The sequence below is a fragment of the Myiozetetes cayanensis genome, unplaced genomic scaffold (genome assembly GCF_022539395.1).
Source record: "Myiozetetes cayanensis isolate MyiCay16 unplaced genomic scaffold, myiCay2020 scf5-8, whole genome shotgun sequence".
In the NCBI taxonomy this organism is placed as follows: Eukaryota; Metazoa; Chordata; class Aves; order Passeriformes; family Tyrannidae; genus Myiozetetes; species Myiozetetes cayanensis.
In genome coordinates, this window is record NW_026087742.1 from 74,639,938 (window position 1) to 74,662,748 (window position 22,811).

Below are 22,811 nucleotides of genomic sequence, written 5' to 3' on the forward strand. Positions count from 1 at the left end.
TCTCACCTTAGGGGAAGGTTGGAGGGACAGGTGCTAATCCCATCTTTCTGACCAGATTGCAGTACTCCAGTAAGACCCACTCCTCACCCAGCCAACCCTCTACACATGAAAGCTCTGATAGGAAAAGGGAGGACAAGGGCTGCACACACAAACACTGTTCACTCGCTGTAAAAACAAGCAGTGTCAGAACATCATCACTCAGGTGGGGAAAAAAGGGAGGGAAGAAGAAGGAATAACAATGAGGGAGAGATAAAACAGGAAGAGGAAAACACAGAATCAGGTGGAACCATGCTGCATACACTGGCCCAGACCCAAAACTAACACTGCATTTAATGTGAGACTGCAGCAGTATTGGCACTTAATAATTTCAGCCTAATTTGAATGCATCTTGAATTATGATAGTATCATGATATTGCTCTGTTGCTCCTCACTGATAGGTGAGTCTTCAAGTTCATGGTGTCTTATCTCTTCTGTTGACCTTCTTCACTTCATCCTGGGTCTGACATCTCTCTCTTATACTTTGGACAAGATATTGTACTTTCCTACAGTACTCATAAAAAGCACTGCAATCAATCTTTTAAAACTGTAAGTTTGGATTTTGCTATCAAATACTTAACAGAATATTTTTCTCTGTCCCTAAGCAGAGACTGAATTTACCTTGCAGGAGTTTTTTCTTCACTTCCCCTATTCAATTCTTCGAAGATGCATATTTGCGGAAAGGAAATTTATGGTTTTGTTCCCATGTTCTCCTCTCCTAGGTTGTCAGGTATTATCCGGGTTAAGGGCTGTCTTTCTTGTTTCCTCATTCTTTGTGCGATTCACACAAACATCTTCCCTTCTCTCTACTTTAGACGATGGACTAATCTCATTCTAGCTCTTCAGCTCAGGTATTTACGTGTGCAACAAATAATAATTAACGGGAAAAAAGTATTTAAAGTGCTCACTCCAACCTAGCACTACAAAGAGCAATACCGCCAAGGAGTATTTTTTTGACTTCACGCTAGCAGGCAATTTGTAATTTTGCGGCTAGGAGCAGCTGGATTCCTGCTGAAGAGGAAGTTTTCGGGGCTTGAGGGTGCTTTTCCTTCCTTCTGCCAGCAAACAGCGATCCACGCCAGGATTTGCTTTCTACTCCTGTATTTCGGCGATGCAATGTGCAGCACGTTTCTCTCTGTGTATGTGTGTGTGTGTGTGTGTGTGTGAGAGCGTGTGTGTGTGTGTTGTGTGTGTGTGTTGTGTGTGTGTGCGTGTGCGGCTCTCCCTCGCTGTGTCTTGTCTCCAGGATTTCTCCCTGCCTGGCTCCGGAGGCTGCTCCAGCGCTGCGCGGAGCAGAGGTTTCCCCGGCTCCCGTAAATACAGGCACACGCATCCAGAGCACCACACGCACGCACAGCACACACACACACACACAGAGGCACACAGGCACGCTCCGAGCCGCTGTCCAGTCCATCCCCACGCCGGCTGCCTTTCCCACCACCTCCATCCAGCCTGGCAGAGGCGGCAGGCACAGCTCCGTGGCGGATCTCGCTGCTGCTGCCCCGGGACTCCGCTCGCAGCAACGCGCCCGCGGTTTCAATCTTCACAACCTACAGCCAGATTTTTTGCCCCCTTTTTTCCTTTTCCTTTTTTTTTTTTTTGGTTTGGGGCTTTCTGGTTGTGGCTTTTTTTTTTTTGTTTGGGTTTTGGTTTTTTTGGTTGTTGGTTGTTTTGGTTTTTTTTTTGGCGTGGGGCGAGCGCTTTGCTTTTGGCTTCTGGAGAAGGAGCCGGGGGGGGAACAAGGCTACCGCTCCCCTGCCCCCGCCGTGCGCGCATGTGTGTGTGTGCGCGCCCATCTCCTCCCCACCTCGCAAAAGTTTGCCTGGGCGGCCGGGGGGCTCCCGGGCCGCCGCCCCCGCAGCCGGGGGGCGCGGCGGAGGCGCGGCGGGGCGCTGGAGGCGGCGGCGCGGGACTTGCGCGCCGCGCGGGAGTTGCGCGCCGCGCCATGCCGGCAGCGCGGGGGGCTGCGCGGCGCTGCGCCCTGCCGGGGCTGCCGCTGCCGGGGCCGCCGCCGCCGCTGCTGATGCTTCTGGTGCTGCTGGTGCTGCCGGCCGCGGGGGCCGAGGGCAAGGCGCGGAGCTGCGGCGAGGTGCGGCAGGCGTACAGCGCCAAGGGCTTCAGCCTGGCCAGCGTGCCCTACCAGGAGATCGCAGGTAAGGAAGGGGCCGCGGCAGCGGGGCGCGGGCGGGGGCCGCGGAGCGGGGACGGCGCTGCCGCCGCCGCCGCCGAGCTGCGCGCACCCCCGCGGGAGCGCGGCCGGGGGTGGCGGGGGCGTGTGCGCGGTGCGGAGCGGCTGTGCCGACCCGGGCGGCACCCGGGGGCTTACCGGCGGAGCGTGTGCGTGCGTAAATAATGATTAAATAGACACAGAAACTAAGGGGGTGGGGGTAAAAAAAAAAAAAAAAATTAAAAAAAATAGGGAGAGCTAGGGGAACGCTGGCTAGCTCAGCCGCGGTTCTGTTCGCCGGCAGAAACTTCTTGAGAGTTGCTGCCGGGCGGCGAGAGGCAGCGGGCGGGTCCGCAGTGGCGGCTGCCTCCGCTGCCGCCCTGTGCGGGCGAATAACTTTGCCCTCTGCCCGCGGGCAGAGGGAGTGCGGGAGGCTGAGGAGGAGAGTGAGGAAGGCAGTCCTGCTCCCCTCCCGCACCCCGCCGCAGCCCCGGACCGGGCGGGTCGCCCCTTGGAGGCGCCGCCGGGCGCCTCCGCCGCAGCCCGGATCGAGCAGAGGCACCGGCTGCCGGAGAGAGGCACCCACTCACATAAACACACGCCCGCTCCTCCGCCCCGGAGCCCGGGCAGCCTGTTACGTGGCTCTTCTGTCTGCTGAAACATGCCTACAACAGGTTATATCTCAATCCACCTACGAAGGTGTTGGGAATGTTTTTTGTTGTAATTTTATTTCCCTGCTTTTCCCTACAACCTTATCACTATTGCATGACCGAATGAATGAAAAATACGTCCGGGGCCGAATAATCCGTTAGCAATCGGAGAGCACCACAAAAAAAAGAGAGAAATTATATGGGAAGACATGAACTGGGGCTTCTTAAATCGGACTGCTTGAGCCCTCAGGAAAGGTTTATGCTTTGCCACTGGCACTTTGCTGTTAGGTCCTGCTATTTGTAGAGTGAGTTAGATGCTACTTGGTTTGCTCGCTTCCTTTTCAAAGTTGGAAGCAGTAGATTTATATTCCTTGAGGTGAAATAACACCACAGTTATTCACTGTGCAGTATTTAGCACTTTACATGAGGAATGATAAATGTGGAAAATCTCAGGACAGCGGGGCTGTAGTTCACAAAGATACTGGGAAGGTTGTTCCGTGTTGCCAATGCAGAACAGACCAGATCTCTCCACAGCCACGTTTGGACCCACTGATGTGCTTTAGGACATGGCAGGAGAGTAAAGGGCCTGTAAAGTAACAGTAAAGTAACTGTTCCACAGGCACCTTCGTTCCTCAGGCTTCTCTGATCTTTCTGTGCATTTTCTTTTAATTTATTTTCAGGTGGCTCATCAGTTATTTGAAATCATGAAATCTCTCCTGTGAGCCACAGATCCTTTGAATGTGCAGTCAAGCTTTCCCTTTGCTATTATACCAGTTGCTTTGAAACAGGGTGGAAGGATCTGTTCTCTCCTATTAAAAAAGGAAATCCAGTAAATTTCAGACTTCTGTTAACTTTGGTTAAACACTTGTTGCTTTCAGCTCACAGAATTTTATTGTCTCATATATTTTCTGAATATACCGTGCAAACTTGACACATAAGTTTTAAGTAAGCCCAGCATTTGCACATTTCTGTTGACATGTATCAATATACAAAGACTCAGAGTAATTAAATATTTAGTAGTAGTTCAATCCAAAATTACTCAATGGTTTCCTGCTAAGTTTCATAAGTAATATCTACTTTTATGATTAAGAAGTACATGATTTATGCAGATATGAGTTATTTTTTCTGAGCTTTCTATTGAAGTTGATTGTTTTCTTTGTGGTTTATCTGCCTTGTTACTAGTTGGTGTGTCAACTTTTGAGCAGTTCTGTTTGTAGCTGTTCAAGTTACTCAGTTGTTGGAAGACTAGGATTACTTTAAGGTGTGTTTCGGAGTATGCTCTTCTTGTATGTTTCTGAGAGGTTGTGTAATAACTGTTCATGCAGCTTGGGCTCTTGTTAAAGTGAAAGCTATGTGTTTGCGACCTGCTGCAATGTTGGAAGTTTACTTAAAGCAATCAATGTACAAGTTTCAGATTCTTTTTCCTTTTTTTTTTTTTTTTTCCCATTCTGTCTTTTTTCTACCTTACTGATTTGGTTAAGGAAGCAATTTGTTACTGTTACAAAAGAAGTGTAGTATGTCAAAGGCCTCATGTTTCAAGGAGTTCAGGGAACTTTAATTAGACTCATATTTCTGAAAAAACATTATGTTTTCAAAAGATTTTGCCTTAATGCCTTGATAATACAATGACAAATAGTTATGCACAGCGTGGTTTGTGTGTTTGATTTAACATTAGTCAAATGCTTTCAATTGTCATTTATTTAAAAGCTACTTTCTAGCTAGGACTATCGAAATGAATAAACTGAAGGCGTAGTATGTATGTACTGATGCAAAGTGTGTATGTGCTGATGCAAAAAGCTGAAGAATCTGTTTGAGAGGCTACGGACACAGAGTTATCTCTCTGTGAATGGAACTGCAAGAGAAGACTTAGATAACTTCTGTGACATTATTTATACTGTCACTTTTGAACAGAGAAGGTAGAAGTTACAGATTAAAAAAGCTGTCAGTTTTTGCGTTTTAAGGCAAGGTTTTCTTTCAGTATTTTGTTGCACATGAAATATGTTGAAGTTGGTAGTAATGGGACTAGTTCACTGTACTTTTACAACAATGCTAAATTTTTCAATGTAATTGTATAGAAGTTCTTTGTAATCAACCTGCTCTGTCTGACATCTTATCTGATCACCTAATTCTGGTGCTGTGACTTGCATTAGAGTACAGCATATAAAGTTGTTTTCCAGCATAGGTTGTCAAAGTAAGTCCTTAATAAAGGAGCTTTGCCTGGGAACGTGGGGAGGAAGAAAATTTGAAGTATATATAATATGCCACTTTGGGCTTGATTCTGTGCATCAGTCGCATGCAGGGTTGGTAGCAGGAGCTTGCAGTGTAAGCTTGGCTGTCCTTGCAAAATCTACCCTCTCTGAGTGCTGCTGTGGAGTATCCTACATGTGAAGAAGAGTTCTGCTGTGAGACTCAGGCTGCCGTGACCCAGCATTCATGAGCATTAGCGGAGCTCCTGAGGACTTTGCAGGAAATGTTTTGCTCTAGGAAAATCTGTGATTTGAAAGTCAACACTACAGAGAAGAATCATAGCACATATCTGTTAGCAATAGTTATTTAACTCCAACTATGATTTCAGTAGCTCACATCATCTTAGAGGAAGCCATGAAAATGAAACATCGAAGTTAAAGTTGGAGTGTGCCCTTGCCTAAAAGTTTTCTGAATGAAAGTGAATGTCTGACTGTTTAAAGTAATGTATGTGTCTGTTTTGTGCCTTTCTACTTTCAGTTGTTCTAGAGATTCTGAAAGGTGAAGGGTGTGGGGGTTTTGTGTGTTGTGGTTTTGTTTGGGGTTTGTTGTTTGTTGGTTTTGTTTGTGGATTTTTACCACATACTGAATAATACTTTATTTAGAGAAAAACTAGAAGTGTTCTTGTAAAGGTGTCCAATTGTAAAGATGTTGAATTCTAAATGCTGTGTAAGAAGTATGTGGGCTTTGTTCTTCTGTGCAGATGAGGAACGAGGTGAGATTCTGGCAACACAGAGACACTGTAGTCAAAGTAACTGAAATGAAAGCAGAAGCAAACCCTTCGTTTTGAAGGTCAGGAGTCACTTAAAATTGTGCTTTGATGAATGGGCTTCATACTGGCATAATACAGAGGTGTTGACTGAAGTGAGCTAGCGAACATATCACAGTTGCTTGCAATTCTAAACTGGTAATAATTATGGTAATAATAATAACAATAGTAATACCTTGATAGTCACTCATGCAATTAAGCTGTTAGTCCATGTCAGATGTTCCCAAGATAATCCTTCTGCATGTTTTGCTTTCCTTTAAGCAGCTCTAAAATGCAATGATAGATTGACAGAAATACTGAAAAACGCTCCTGACCAATTCCGTATCCAAGCACTTATTCATTAATACCTTCTTTTACTGTTTCTCTACTGCTGTCATGGAGAACCGTGTGAAGAAAATACCTGTACTCCAGGAGGAAGATAGGGATTCATAGGCACCTTGAATGGTTGCCTCAGCAGTGTTAAAAAAAAAAAAAAATAGACTTACTAAAATCAATACTGTATTCAGTGCAGCTTGTGAAATCTGTGTTGGTCCGTTAGAGATTAATTTGCTCCTGATCTCCATGATGGCAATGAAGATGGACATGGAATTTCATGTAGTCTTTGTACTTTTTTATTTTAGCGCTGTTGTAGTTGTATCCTTCAAATTGTGTGTGACTACCTCTCACCTCTGTTTGCAATTTCAGTAACTGCAGTGACACCTCCCCTTACGGCCTCCCTTATTTTCGTGTTGTGGGTGCCTGGTGCATGCTAATAAATTGGTGTGTGCATTTAGCTAGGAGGATGTGAAGCTTTCCTAAGACCTGGATTTACTGTCACTTCTGTACATATTTACTGGTTTGTATGCGACTGATGCCATTAAAAGGAATACAACTTACATATGCACATCTAAACCTAAAGGTACTGTTTGTTAGATCAGGGCCTTTAAAAAGAAATAGCACGTTTTTAATGCTTATAAATTATTCATTTTTGAATGAGAATTTTAAATCTTGGCATCTGGAGTTTCCCAATGTGACTTTATGCTTGAATATCTTGGAAAGAGGGACCTTAAAGTAGAAAAGGCAATGCTTTAATAATTAGTGTAATGATTAATTTCAGTGTATTGTCTCTAATCATCTTTTTTCTTTCTGTTGTCAGTCTGATTTGTAATCAAAAAGCATACCTAAAGCTATAGTATTTTCTACACTTCTAAGTGCTAATGTATTAAATTGTTCTAATACTGTACTAGTACTTATTTCATCGTATGCTGTTGTGAAATACTCCTGAGATTAGGTGGTGTTCAGACACCAGAGAGGTCAAGCACTATGTTAAAAGCTCAGGCCATTCTTTTTATATTACTGCAATAAAGAATATATTCATTTCATTTATATTACCACTTGGCTCTCATAAAAGGTCAGTTTCAGCTGAATGTACAATTACTTGCAAATGACAAATCTTATAACAAGCGATCAACAATAAAAGCTTTTCTGGGTAATTTGTCTTTAAAACTACCACCTGCCATTTCTTTTGAATGATTTGAGCATCTTGCAGTATCACTGGGAGATCTCTGTCTTATTCCCCACTATATATGTAAGAAAACTATGCATACTAATCTTCCATTCTGCTTAGTAAAGTAAAAATGCATAATTACATTAAAATTTCTAGTTGAAATAACAGGCTTGGTGCTTAAAACTCCATTATGGTATCAAAGTATCAGCACTCCCATTACTAACAAAATGAAATTACTTTTCCAGTGAACTATGACTGTATGCCCCCTTTTGTACCTGGTTAATGGGTGCTATCTCCCTGGGAAGAGAACCCTCATTCTGTGGTTTTGACTGTTCATGCTACCAGGCATAATTATTTTAGCAGCTTAAATATGTGTAAAAGAATTAACACTTCTCCAAGAATTCCTAAGAACAGCATATAAAGGTTGGTGTTTAAAGGCAGAATAGTTATTACGCTAAACAGAGAGAATACATTACAAGATGCAAAAGGAATTTAAAATGTGTTGCAGATGGCAAGAAAACATATGCCTGGTAAAATTCTTAGCACTTTATTCCTCTGTATGTAAAAAATGCCTAAAACCTACTGAAATTAAGGTTTGCTTTCTTCACTACTTATGGCTCCAGAGCTCCTGCATACATCCAAAAAATAAGCTTCCCTAATAAGAACATTTTTAGCTCTTGTTATAGGAGGCTGTCGCAAAGACCACCAGCTCTCTCTGACAAGCTTCTTTTGGCTAACATGACCTTTTCCTTCCAGCAAAGCGAAATAGTGGCACTTTATTCTGTTGAGTGATAGTGGAGTATAGAAGACACAGCATTTGGAGGCAGGTGCTGCCAAAGAGGCACTGGAAGAGGTTCCCTCTGACTGCGCAGGTGACAGCAATTTGGGTCCTACTGTGATGCCTGCCCAGCAGAGCCAGACTCCAAAGTCGGGGATTATGAATAATGCTGAGAGGGCTCCTGCCTGCCCCAGCCACTGTGAAATCCGAGTACCCATGCAGAGTCTCTGCAGCACAGCCCCAGCCCTGGGATGGAGACCTGCTGGCCAGCTGTCCTGGCCCTGATTTTCAGGGATGGGGACAGGAGCCGCTTTTTGTCCATCAAAAAGAATCAGCCAGGGCTGATACTCCTAATGCAAACAGCAAATTGCTCTCCACCTCGTCTCGCCTGTGAGGTCTGTCACCTTGTGCTTCTAATGGCCTTTTAACTGTGTCTCCAGCTGAGCAGCAGATGTAAAGGGTACCGAGCATCCTGAGCTGTTTTTTTTCTCTCCTGAAAGAAGCATTTCTACAGATGCTTGACTAACAATGGAGCCTTGGACCTGCTCGCTGACCTGTTGGGTTTAAAATAGCAGGGCAAATCTCCCAAAGCAAGTGCAAGTCTCGACTACTTTTAACAGATGCTGTGTAGGGCTGTGGCATTAAATTAGGGATGCTTACAGAATGACACACCATATCTCTGTGTGTATATGTGTGCTTGAGGAAGTAAAGTCATAGCTTCCACCTGCAGTGGCTTCAAAGTCACATTTAAGAACTAAAAAAGCTAGAGAAGTTGCACATTACCAAAAGAGGTGTTTGTAAACCAGGTTGAAACTTTGCTTTATGGGCTTGGTCTGAACAACATGTGTGCAAACATATGCATTCAAACATATGCACAATAAAAAACTACACAGGGCTCAGTTCATGTATATCAGAAAGATCAAAGGCTAGGTCAGCCATGCTAATCCTAGTGTTTGGGAAATCTAGTAAGTTCAAACTTGATGCTTGACTAAGCAGTAGGTCATGTAACCTGCCCTGTAAGTTAAAAGCTAGACCTCTCTGTTACCAGAAACAGTTTGGCAGTCTCTGCAGCTCTTGCCATGTCTATAATGGTAGCAATGCACTTCTCTGATATTTTTAGCCACACCCCTCTGCTTGTGTGTTCAGTTTTTAACATACTAGAGACTGCGGGAACACGGTTCTGGCATTTGTATGAGTTTGACTTGGAGGGAAATCAGTGCATGGGATGAGGCTTCCACACATCTGGGTATCAGACTGTAGTATATATGTAGGTACAGTGTGAGGATGTATGTGGATACTGCTGTGGTTGGAGAACTACGGAGGTATGTGGAAGTACTCCAGATCTGGCAAAATAGTCTGTGAATGCCTCAATAAGGTTCTTGTGTAATATGTCTGTGGGTGGCTTTTGAGTTATAATATCCCTTATAACCTTGGAGTTTGTCTTTGAGAGCAGTAATTAATACAGGAAACTAAAATGGCATCCTTAACCAGGATTAGTGTTTTAAGAAGTGAAACATTACATTAGGGAACAGATATTTATGCACAGTTATCCTACCAAAAGTACAACAGTGGTGACTGATGGTCATGTGGCCAGGGAGGTTCCTGTTAGATCCCAAGTTCTTTCCAGTGCAGATTCAGTTTCCAGTCTTCAGGAAATGTCTTTGAGCTGCTCTTGCCTAAATTTTGTTTGTTGTTTGTTTGGGGTTTTGTCTCTTTTTTTATTTTGTTTGTTTGTTTGCTGGTTTTGTTTTTTTTTTTTTTTTGTGACATCAGTCATTAGAAAGTGTCCAAAGGAGGGCAATAAAAATGGTAAAGTGCCTTGAGGGGAAACCATATGAGGAGTGGCTGAGATCACTTGGTCTGTTCAGCCTGGAGAAGAGGAGATTGAGGGGAGACTTCATTGCAGTTTACAACTTCCTTGAGAGGGGAAGAGGAGGAGCAGGCACTGATCTCTTCTCTGTGGTGACCAATGAAAGGACCAAGGGAATGGCCTGATCTTATGTCAGGGGAGGTTTAGGTTGGATTTTAGAAAAAGGTACTTCATCCAAGGGTAGTTGGGCACTGAAACAGGCTCCCCAGGGAAGTAGTCACAGCACCAAGCCTGACAGAGTTCAAGAAGAGTTTGGATGATACTCTAAGGTACCTGGTGTGACTCCTGGAGATGATCCTCTGCATGGCTAAGAGTTGGACTCGATGATCCTTGTGGGTCCCTTCCAACTTAGCATATTCTGTGATTCTGTGATTTTGTGATTTTGTGAAATAGCAGGGGTTACATTTTGGATAAAGTGTTGGTGTTTGTGATTGCGTCATTTGGATCTGGAACAACCATTTCTCTTACCCAGTAAGTAGATTCCACAGTGATCTGTGTTTTGGTTTTGGATAGTCTTTTGTGAAGGTAACAGTGTGTGGCTTTGGAGTCCAGATACGCAGCTCTGGATAGAGGTAGTGAGTCTAGAAAAACCTGACTCAGAGAACCAAGAAGACAATATAGGGTAAGATGAATTGTTGGAGAGGGGACTGTTACTGAAAGCTGAATGAAACATGAGTGGTTGTATTTCTTTCTCTCATTGCATTCATCACTTGACATTCATTGTGTTAGGTACTAAGACCTTTCATGCAGTTAAAGCCCTGAGAGAAGGGTAAGGGACTGGAAAAGTGCTTTCATGCAAAGATTTTGATGAACAGGATGCAAAGAAAAAGGAATGGAGCAGAGGTGCTGCTATTTTGTGTGTGTTTTTGTTGTTGTTTCTGGTTTTTTTAATCCCCTACTCAGTCTTGGTCTGTAAAGTCTGTAGATTTATCCTTTTTCACACCATCTAAGTAGTTAGACATCTCACCTCAAACAGATGACAACCTGACTGACCAAGCTCCAAAATGGGGAAAAAGCTCTAATCAAGATGTATTTGTGTTTCTGTTGTTGAACTGTTCCTTCAGAACTTGTTGCTCTGCTAGGTGGGCAGTTCTCGATAATTAAAGTTTAGTATCTAATATGTAATTTTCTCACTGCAGAGACAACAATACAGCTTTTGTATGATTTTGTCTCTCATCATAATTTTACGTAACTGTGCTCCATAAGCTGAGAGAGTAGATTATCAGTTTCTTTAACCCTAAAAAAAGTTTTAACAGGTTTGGGTCCAGACTACTGAAGTATGTTTTTGTTTATATCCCACCCCACTTTGTGAGAGTTGTCTGTCAGCAAAGTTGTTCCTGGTTCCCTCCTCTGACTGCTTCCCTTGTGTCAGGTCTAGCTACTGTGTCTGACACGTTGACCTGGACAAGCAAACTCATCTGATAGCTAACCCACCAAAAAAGATCTTGAAATTACTTAGGAGGGTTTGTGGGAATATGTGCCTGAAGTTGTGAAGAGAATACGGGCTTCACAATCCGATGGTGTTTTTCAGGTACATGTCATATGATTATCCTGAAACTACCAGAGGAAGACTATCCATCTTTTGTCATGTGGCAGTGAAACACAGTGTGGCAGAACTACAATGCTCTTAAAGGTAGAGCTGAGAAGAAACTGTCAGCAGCTGAACCTTCTTGGCTATTATCCCCATTTCTGTGCTTGGCTTTCTGGCTGCATCACCAGAATTTTACAACCATACTAACAAAGTCACCTGTTTTCTGAAGCTGAAGGAGGCACCCTCATCCCACTTGCCTGGGATGAGGGTACTAGAGGCACTTCACAACCTTAGGGCAACTCCACTACCATGTCAGTGTGTGATAGTATGGTCAGTTTACTGGGTGTCCTCTGCTTTTATGGCACGTTGAAATTTGGGGTTTAGGAGGCAAATGGGCGGGATTATTAGACCTCAGGCTTATATATTGCTATTTATTGCTGTTTTCATGTTTCAGACCTTTTGTACACCTGAGGGTGCCCATTCCCAGCTATATGCACCTTTGACATTACAATTGTGTTCACAGTAGTGCTGAAATATAAAGTGTTAAAAGCAGCAGCAGAATGCTTCATTGCATGTCCTAAGTATCCAATTGACAGCCAGCAGACTTCAGAAGCTGTTGCACAATTTCTAAATATCTTCTAAGTATCCTCCTCTTTAAATGAGTTCTTGTCCTTAAGAAGTTTAAACAATGCAGTGGCAAATCAAAGGCAAGGGGCTGATGAACACCCAGTGTCCAGTGGCTAAACCTGATCTGTTTTCCATCTTTTCTCTTAAACCGATGTAATGTTTCACAGAGAAAAGAGCTGTAAATACAAACAGTGACTGCATCTTCTTTAGCTACACAGAATTTATTCACAGCATAAACACATAATAAAAATATTTTTCTGATTTTAGCTTTTGGCTTTACAACTTTAACATCTAAGTTAATACTGCATACGAGCAATTTAGGTTCCTTGGCTGAGAATAGCTATGTATCATTTCATCTGTCAGCATTATCTCTGTTGTAAAGAACTATGGAAAATAGCTCTTGAGCAGTTTTTCACTCAGGCCATATTCTCTTTAACCAGTTAGAGTCATTACAAGTTGCAGTATTCTTATCTGGTCCAAACTTTGCACAGCATGCAGGTATTTGAAGGTGTTTCAAAAATGTAAAAGAAGAAGCCAAAGCTGACCCACAGTGAAACCTTCCTTAATACAATTGTTTTATTTTGTGAAGTAGTCTATCCTTGGCTAGCAGTCCTGTTGCAAAAATAAAGCAAGGAAGACAGATAATGCAAATCAAAATGGCAAAATAAGTTATTTTGGCTCTACAGAGCTTTAGTTGTTTCTTACCAGAAAATCAAAATCTAATTTAAAAATGAAGGTATTTAAAAGAATGGCACAGGGGACATTTATTTATTGAATTGTTGGCTAGCCAGGAGCAATATTCTTTGACCATTGCTGTTCCAAGAGATGGTCTGTTGTGCTATGTGCTGGCAATGAATGCTGTTAATTGAATACCTGGAACATAACTAAAATACATTGATTAAGTACAAACACCTGTCTTTGCCATGTAGCATGGCTGATGAAGTGAAAAGACTCCTAGAAAGGACTTCCTGAAATTAAATGCTGAAACAGTGATTAGCTTGTTCTTAAAGCTGATCTTCAGAAGTCCTGTACTGTTTTTTGAAGAGAACTCCAAAGGCTCTTTCTTCTGTAACTACTGCGACAGCCAGTATTTCTTCATGAGACTTACACAATTGTAATGCCATAGTTTTGTACATACTGTTTAAACCTTTTCCTCTTACATAAACATTAAATATAATACAAATAAATATGCTGCCTGATTTTTTAACTGTCCTTATAAAAAACACCAGTTTCATATCCTGGTGAGATTCAACAGTAATTGATGGACTGTTTGTGGATACATCTTTGTTAATTAATAATTGAAATTTTGAGTTTGCTTTTTAAAGCAGCTCCAGCTGGACACTGTAAATCATTGTCTAGAGCACAATCTCTGCTCAGTACAGAAACTGGCCAAACCACAAACTCTTTCCACTTCATATACCAAAATCTGGTTGCTGGAGAATACTTAAACACTTAAATACAGATCACTGCTGAAGTAAAGCTTTTCTAAATCTGATGAACAGATTTAAATTGCCCTTTTCTTGTGATTTGCCCAACAGTCTAATGCTATCTCTTGAACTGAGAAGAATGCACAAAAGTATTATGTCCAAAGTATGTGGACATATATATGTACATTCATAAACTCATGTACCCAAACAACCCCTTACATTCAGAAAATCTGCTAAGATTGTATCATACGCCAGACACTTTTTAACAAGATCATTATAACACTGTAGATAACTTTTGGATTACAAGTGAGGTCCAATTGTCTTTTTAATAGTTGCATTGTTTTCCTGCCATTCTTAGTATTTTCTTCTTTGGTATTTTAGGGTAATTTCCGTTTTCTGGTGACAGGATGATCCCTGCCATTGCCTTCATACCTAATGAACCTCAAGCTAAATCTGCTTTTGACCTAAGGGTAAATGCTGTGGAAGTTCCCTGTCCTTTTTAGCTGAAAGAACAGCAAAAATCAAACAAGATGAAGCAAATTTTATAGTTAAGAACAGATTCACCAGATTTTAGTCTGTAATGCTGAACAAATCTGATCTCGGTCCATAAGCGTCACTTGGGTTAAAAAATCATGTGTGTTACTTTGCTCTTGATTTATATACTTTTGGGTTATTTATTATAGTCCTTTCACCATCATTATTGCACTTATTGTACAGCATAGACAATAGACCTTTCTAGAAAGATTAATGGCATTGGCATATTAGGGTCATCATCATTTTAATCGCTGATACCTCGGTGCTCCTCTTTTTGTTCCATTCTGTGTCTTGCCTGATGTTCAAAGGCGATCAACCTGTTGTATGCAATGACTGTTGAGATAAGTCATGTGGAAAGGATGGGCATAGCAGAATAAAACTTCTCAAAATAGAGTTTAATTTTCTATACCTTAGTGTTAATCCAATATAAAGATACAGAGGTACAATCTTAATTAGTTTAAATGGGTGAATGTGAGATGAGCTATTTAAAATTTTCAACAATGAGCATTTTGGGAAGGTGAAAGTAACAGCTAGGAGCCACATTTTTTGGTTAATACATATTTGTAATTTTGACACTCTAATATGAATGGCAAATTTGTAAACATAACTGATATTTATTCAACAAATATTTGTCTCATTTTTATTTCACCCTGCTAATCATGTGGATGCCTTTGGAACAAAGGGACTTACTAAGTTGTTTTAGATATAGCAGGAACACAGTATTCAAACAAATGTTTGTGGGAAAAGTGTTTTGGTCAAATTAGTTTTAAGAGTGAGCTGCAGGCATGCCTTTCAACAGTGAGGAGTTAATTTGCAAAGGCAAGCTAAAGAATATATTCTGAACATTTTCTCGGTTCCTTACTTTGGGACTCCTCTTTTCTAAATCATTCTTTTCCATTTTGTCCAGAGTATTTCATGTTTATGCTACACAGACACATACGTACGTCCCCATTTCAAAAGTAGAAAAAAAATAATAGATAGTTAATTTTTTAATGTTACTTGTCATTGCTGAAATACTTACTGCTTCCACAAAGAATTAGGTCATCACTCTATTTACTGATACAGTCCCTTATTTTTAGGCAGCTTCCTGCCTTGCAGGATGAAGTTTTCATATAGGTGCTTAAGGCTACAGGATACAATGCATGAGGGAAGTTAATCAGAACAACTGAGTAATCAGCCAGTGAGTATTATCTAGGAGGGAAATTTTGCGTGTGATGCTGATGAATGAGAAAGTTGAGTCTGCACTCCTCACCTTTTGAGAGAACACCTTCAAGGCCCTTTTAGGAGGGATGCATGTCATCTTTCATTTTGAAGTGATTCCAGTGTGCATAGAGAGTATCCTGTAATAACAAGAAATAACAGGACAGTGGAAAGGGACTTTTTACAAGGGCGTGTAATAATAGGACAAGGGGGAAAGGCTTTAAGCTGAAAGAGGGTAGGTTTAGACTAGGTATTAGGAAAACATTCTTTACTGTGAGGGTGCTGAGGCACTGAAAAAGGTTGCCTAGAAAAGTCGTGTATGTTCCATCCCTGGAAGTGTTCATGATCAGGCTGGATACGACTTTTAACAACCTGGAAGGTGTCCTTGCCCATGGCAGAGGGCTTGGAACTAGATGATCTTCAAGGTCCCTTCCAACCCAAATAATTCCTGTGCTCCTGTGATTCTGTGATCACTAAGCCAAAGAGGGTGTTTGGTTTTGTGCCTGTTTTTAGCACATCAGAGGAGCCTGTTTTGAGAGAGTTGAAACATTCGCGCCAGTCCAACAAACGCATAAATATTTTTATGAAAGATAGCTACTGGAAAACAGATGGAAAGCAGCATCCTGAATCTGCAGCCCCTCTGTGAGGTGAGGACAGGCTCCACTCAGCTAGATGGTTTCTTCACTCAGTTTCTGTCCAAGAAATAGTTATTGCACTCAAAGCAAAAGTGTTCTAGAAGAAAAGGTTGAGAGCAGGTTGTCAAAATTGCTTTTCTTTGCCAAGGAGAACCCTATCTATAGTAAATCTATTTAAACATAGAGTGGCTTTGAAGTAGGCTGGCATTGCTACTTGATCTTGTAGCTTCTCTTAATAAAAAACTAAATCAACTTGAAAATTGGTCAGCCTAGAAGGAGTGTTTTTTTGCCTTATTTTTTCCCTCTTGAGGAATATTCAAACAATTCCCATTTTCTTCATGTGCTTATAATTTTTTTTAAATTATTAGTAATAAAAGAGTAGATTACAAGCAGTCAGCAATGATCTAAAAGGTGTTTGAAAAATGCTTTGATTTATGGCATAATCTTACATGGGATTTGATGAGAAACTCATTGCTTGGGCCATTATATCATAGGTTAGATGAAGTACAATGAATTATGAGTTTCTGTGACCTTCTTATGATTTGTCAGTACTGATAGCAGGACATTGTTCTTTAAGTTCTCTAAGGGAGCAAACCACAGTGAAAATGAGCATCTACACCTTGAAGTGTGAGGTTCTGTAGGGGATGGTTTGGGTTAACTCAGTTCCTGGTGTAGGTGGCTGCTGACGCTCTGGCTTATGGATTCTCAGGCAGCCCAGTCCTTTTTGATATATTGGATTTGGGTTTGGGTGTGGGGCAGGATCCTTAAGAAGTGTTGCCAATTCAGCATGAGAGCCTATGCAGAATTATTTTCTGTTTTCTGCAGGAGTGAGTGGAAAAAAGGTATTACGTATTAGAAGTGCACGTGATTAGTGTTAAAGGTGATTTTTGAGTAGGCTGTAGTTCCAAAAATGGGTCCTCAAACATGCATGAAACAGAAAGCATTCTTAGAGGATGTTCTTATTTTCCTTTTAGTGGGAACAGGTTGTGGAGCAGAACAGTTCTTCATAGACCCCTGCTAAAGGGTTTAATGTTTTTCATTCTATAAATATTTTTATAAAAGAATAATACTATTTTAAGAATAATACTGTAAAAGCAAACAAAAATATTCCACAGAGAGTCAGCAGCAGAAATCTTAGTGTTCTCTGCTGAAGATGAAGCTATTCTCCTAAGGTGTTCCACTAAGGTTAAGGTAGAAGAGAGAGGTCTTGAACATCCCATGGGTTCTGTCTGTTTCCACTAAAAGTTTTATTTGCTTTCTGAGCCTAGACACAAACTCAGCACTGGGAATATCAGCAGCTTTAAAATTTTCTCCTGGGCTAATTGTTTGACTTTAGAAGCACCTTAGAAGGTTGCAAAGGTATTACTGGCCAACAGGCACAAAATAATTTGATATAAAACTGAGCTCTAGGTTGCTGTTGGAAACCACCAGGATAATGAGTCGGTTTTAGAAAAAAACAGGTTCATTATTTTTTAATTGGGCTTCTTTTCAAGAAATCCAAGGGTTGCACATCAAAATGCAAGAGGTGTTCCCAATATCATAAAGTTTAAGGAGATGAAGTTCTGATGAATTCCATATGTCTAACGTGATGAATCTATCGATTGTGCACTGCTGACCCTCACAAGTTCTCCTACCTCTTCAAATGTCTTCTCAGGTGAAAAACAACATAAACATCAATTTAAGCAGTATATAAACATGAACTGAAGTAAGTGCTTAAAATGAGACTTTAACAAGACCAAAACCATTTTGGCAAGATTATTTCAGGAACACTTAAAAGAAATGAGAACAGCTTTCCTTTGTGATTAACACCATTATGTTCTCATCCATTTATGACATTATATTAATTCAGAATTTTATATTCATTCAGGACTTATACAACAATTTTCTGAGGAGCTGTATAACAACAAAATAAAAGCAATAAAAGTCATAGAACTAATAATACATTTTATATTGAGAGAAAGTGGGATGCAGAGTGGACTGGGAAGATTGGGGCACATCTATATTCAGCTTGCTGCAGAACTGTGATGTAGGCAAATGTAGAAACTAAAGGAGCATTTCTCATGCAGTTACATAGATACAACCATGACAGAGGTGGTAAATATTTGGTGGAATGCTGATGAGTGGACTTAAAAGGCTTTCTGAAGTTGTTTTTTGCTTTCACTTGCATTATGAATTCTCTCCATGTTGCCGTGAATCCCGAAAATAAAACCAGGATCAAAACACCCTTACAAAGAATTTTGTAGTAATCTGATAGGGACTTAATACTGAAGTCGAAAGTGAGCATGACATTTCTAGCGCATATCTTACTGTGTGTTCCGGAGTGATTTGCAACTGTGTCAGTCCAGTGTGATGCCTTTCTGAAAGCCACCCCCTCCCTGCTCTTAGTGTCTTCCCTTTTTCTTCCTTTGGTCCTTCCTTAAACATCCTTTAAGTTTCCAACATCTCCACAGTCCCTTTAGCACATCTCAAAAAATTTGGTGCAGTCTCAAAATGCTTTTCCCTCTGCACCCATCCCATCAGCAGTCCTTTACCTCTGTACACAATTACCCTTTTTCATGTGGACAGCATGCTGTGGAGAGAGTTTCTTTCTTTGACTTATTTTTTGTTTCATATCAAACACAACAATCTCATCAAGAAATGATTCTCCTTGGGCAGTCAGGAGTAGCTGACTCAGTGTCCTCTAGTTTTCACTACGTTACTAGAATTCCTCCACCTTGCTTATTTCTGTAGTCCTTGCTAGGAGTTAGTATTTCATTTGTGTCACCTTTATTATAAAGATAACCTGACAATAAATAACTAGCAGCTTCACTCCATGTCACTTACTTTTCTAGTTGTTTGATCTTTTACTAATTTTTTTTTTATGTGTGTGTGTGGTTTTTGTTTTGTTTTGTTGGGGTTTTTTGTGGTTTTTTTTGTTTGTTTGTATTTTTGTTTGGGTTTTGTTTGTTTGTTTGTTTTTTGTTTCTGTTTTTTTTTTTCTTTTTGGTGTATGTCCTACCCCTGCCTCTGCCTCTCCACCACTCCTCCCCTTCTATTTTAAAACTGCCTTAATATTTTACTTTTGCAACTCCAGACTGTAGTTTTATCTGCCAGTTACTCGAAAGAAGATATCATTTAGTGTGGTCTTCTTATGTTCATGATTTAGCCTCCCTTCAGTGCACTTTCTGTCAGCCTCTTTTCAGAGCACTTTCTTACCTTGTCAGGCACAATCTCCATTTTATCTATATCTCAGAAAATCATATGAGGTCTATCATTGCAGCTCCTCTGGACTGGTGGATACAGTACTGATTTTTCACCAAAGTCTGTCAAGACTGTTGGATTTTAGAAGAGACAGGATTTCTTTCTTTGCCCAGAATTTAATTTCCTGAACTATTGGATTTGGAAGATTATTTTCTCAGAAGTTAAACCATATGTAAGAAACTTTCTGGCCTTGGGGATATGGAGAGGAGTCCAGTCAGTTCAGAAGGAACAAACCATTGGGGAGCAAAAGCATGAGGCACACAAGTTTGCTTCTGCAGAGCTGTGTAAAAAGAGAGGAACACAGGCTGGAAAAAAAGAAGCAATAACTAAAGTAATATTTTGTAATTTTAGTGTGCGTGTTACTACAGTAATTTTTCTTAAACTTGGACAGTTTACAATCTTGTTTACAAACTCTGATTTTGCGACCCATCTGTAATTAGTCCATGTATTTTATTCTTAGACTATGACGCAAACGCAGTGGAGTTCCCGTCCTTTTAAAAAAGGTGTATGACAGCCATTAGCTGTCCCTTCATGTGTCTGTCACAGCAGAGGTCCTAGGAGTTTTCTACTGAAATTCTCATATACCCACAAGAACTGCAGAGGCAGCCTTCGCGAGCCAGGAGAAAGGGATCTCTGTGAGGGCTACAGGTAGGAGGTGACAATGGCTCCACAGTGGCCCCCTTGCTGCATTGTGAGGTGAGTTATCGTAGAATCATAGAATAGTTTGTATTGGAAGGGATTACTTACTTCTGGGCTCCCTGTCATGTGGTGGGACACCTTCCACTAGGTTAGGTTGCTCAAGTTGCATCCAACCTGGCCTTGAACATCCACATCTTCTCAGGGCAACCTGTTCCAGTGCCTCACTACCCTCACAGTAAAGAATTTCATCCTAATATCTATTGTCATCCCACCCTCTTTCAGTTTAAAACCATTGTCTCTTGTCCTATTACTACATGTCCTTTTAAAAGGACATGTAGTCCTTACGGCTTTTTTGTAGGCCCCTTTTAGGTATGGGAATGCTTCTGTAAGGTTTCCCTGAAGCCCCCTCTTATCCAGGCTGAACAACTCCAGCCCTCTCAGTCTGTATTCATAGGAGAGGTGCTCCAGCCCTTTGATCACCTTCGTGGTCCTTCTCTGGACTTGCCCCAGCACATCCACGTCCTTCTTATAAGTCGCAACTGTAATGAGCTTCTCTGGCACCTCAAGTCCCGGTGTGTCTGTACTCCAGGAACGAGTGCCCTACAGCCCACTTGTAAATGATGTGATGTGGCCCAGGTAGGTATGGATGCCCCACCTGACCTGACTTAAACTGGGTAACACCACCTCTTGCCTTACAGAGTACTTTGATACTGTGTGGAGAATAACGCTGTGTAGAACAGTGTGTTAGGATCGCTCTGAATTCGGGTAGGACATGACTTCAAATAAAGATGTTAGAAATGAGAGGTTTATTACTTTTTTTCCCCCTCACATTTGAAGGAGGGAGAAGTATTAATAGCAAACAGCAGTACAGATATATTTTTGCTTCTCAGTCATCAGTACTTCGGGAAGAATAGACAAAACAAGAAAAAAGCAGCAGTAAGACAGAAGTGGCAGGATGTGCTGAAAAGCACTGCCTTTACCATTCTGTTATATTCGGAAAAGTCAAAATCTACTTCAGAATACAGGAATGAAAAATGACAGTCTGCTAGACTGAAGCCTGACAAAATTGCAGTGAAAATAAGCTAGCTCCAAGCAAAATACTGCTCATCTACCATTTGCCATGACATTGACTCTTAAGATAAAAAATATGATACTGTATTTGCGGAGTGAAAAATTAAATTTTTGCATTAGCATGATAGTTTTAAATGCCATTATTTCATAATTACTCCACGAAGTTTGGAGTAGAAATGCCTAGTATTGCCAGTCGCTTTTCATCCTGTTGAATAGTACTGAAAAGTGATCAGCATAATAAAATTAATTATAAAATTGCTAAAGCTTTTGTTTTGTTTAAACAGATGCACGGGGTTGGAAAATAAAGCTTTTTAAAAAAAAAAAAAAAAAAAAAAAAAAAAAAGAAGTACACATTCCTTTTTCTTATTACCAAAAGGAAAAAGTGGAGGTTTTGACCTACAGAAGGCAGCTTCAGAATAATGTATGAAATAAGCTGTTGCTACCTAAAAGTGGGGAATACCAGAGGCAAATGCAACTTCAGTCTAAATCAGGACTGTGCAAGCACATAGTGTGTGGCACCACAGGGCTAACTGATCTGTTTACTGCTACTTTAATCTCCTTTACTGGCCTACACATGCCCAACAGGCACAAACTTTGTTTGTTGACATTTTTTATGTTAACTGTGCTTTTAGTAGCAGCAAATAAATGCAAATCTTAGGAAACACCAAATCAGGGTTTTCTAATAGTGTAAATAAAATGTAGCATATTGCGATTATAACCTGATGTGAAAAGTATTGCATCAGCAAAATTATTCTTAGGTTTTATTCTGGGGTTAACACTGAATAGTTGCCACCTTTTTTTACCTGTATCTAATTTGCCTTTATAATCATAATTAAAAAACCCACATGGTCAAGATAGGGCTATTTCAGTAACTCAGGTAGGCAGAAGAGCCTGGAGTTTTGCTTTTTGTCATCGTGCTATATGTCTGTAGAGTAAGGAAACAGTTTATTTTAAAAGATTTTCCTTAGAGAAAGTTGGCAGTTACTACTGATGCGGATTCTGGACACAAACAATACAAATCCATATAATGAACCAGGTATTGTGATGACTGTTGTTTAAAACTTATTTCTTGCACGGCAATTTATGAGTGGATATTGGTAAAGAAAGCTTAAGTTTGAACAGAAGCAGAGCTGGGAAAAAAAAAATAGGAGAGAGAGAGAGAGAGAGGTCTGTGAATTGGACTGAGTTGTTGGTTCAATAGAGCCAGAGATGACTTTGTATTTCTGTATGATGCTAAGAGCAAGCAAAAGAGATGGATCCAAAAAGAAATGCACTTGGAAGCCCACTGACGATAGGATGGGAAATAAAGAAGAAGGTGAGGGAGAAGAGGCGCTCCACAGCAGACTGTGGAGGGAAGTGGGGGTGAAGGAAATGTCATGTGCCAGCTTCCCTTTGGATCTGAGTCTTTCGTCTGTGTTTGCATTTTTTGCACATGAATTCTATAGAATTATATTTACTTTCAAAATCTCATCAGGCACAAGTGCTTGTTGGAGTATTCCTGACAGTATTCCTAGTGTTTGAACTTTAGAGCTGTGATTAGTTCCTTCAACAAATATTCTATGCAGTTGCTTTGATTTTCATAATTACTTACTCTCAATCAAGGACATTTCTCAAAGACTGAAATTGTGAAATATAAATTGTTCATGATCCCATAATGAAAAAGCAATTTTAAAGGTTTTGGTTGTTAATAAATATTCCAGCTATGAAAGGAATATGACCATGTGAAAAAGAACAAAGAGCCACACTCCAGGATATTTTCCATTTAATGGTAGGTTAGGGGATATTTTTTTATACTCTCTTAATGTATTAAGATGCCAGTTTCCGAATACTTGAAAAACTAGGAATTGGTTTATTAAAGGTAGAAAACTATATCGTGTTTGTGAGGTGCATATATATATATGTATAGG

At 40.7% G+C, this 22,811-nt stretch overlaps 1 protein-coding gene across 2 annotated transcripts in view; it reads left to right on the forward strand.

Annotated features, from left to right (window-relative positions):
* The first annotated feature begins 1,810 nt into the window (after positions 1-1,810).
* Positions 1,811-22,811, forward strand: part of GPC6 (glypican 6) — a 756,668-nt gene continuing 735,667 nt past the window's right edge. The window contains exon 1 of one of the 2 annotated variants that reach the window (XM_050334036.1): positions 1,811-2,189. In XM_050334036.1, coding sequence (XP_050189993.1) covers positions 1,811-2,189 — 379 coding nt within the window. The remainder of the gene's footprint in view (positions 2,190-22,811) is intronic. The other variant, XM_050334037.1, reaches the window with a different exon arrangement.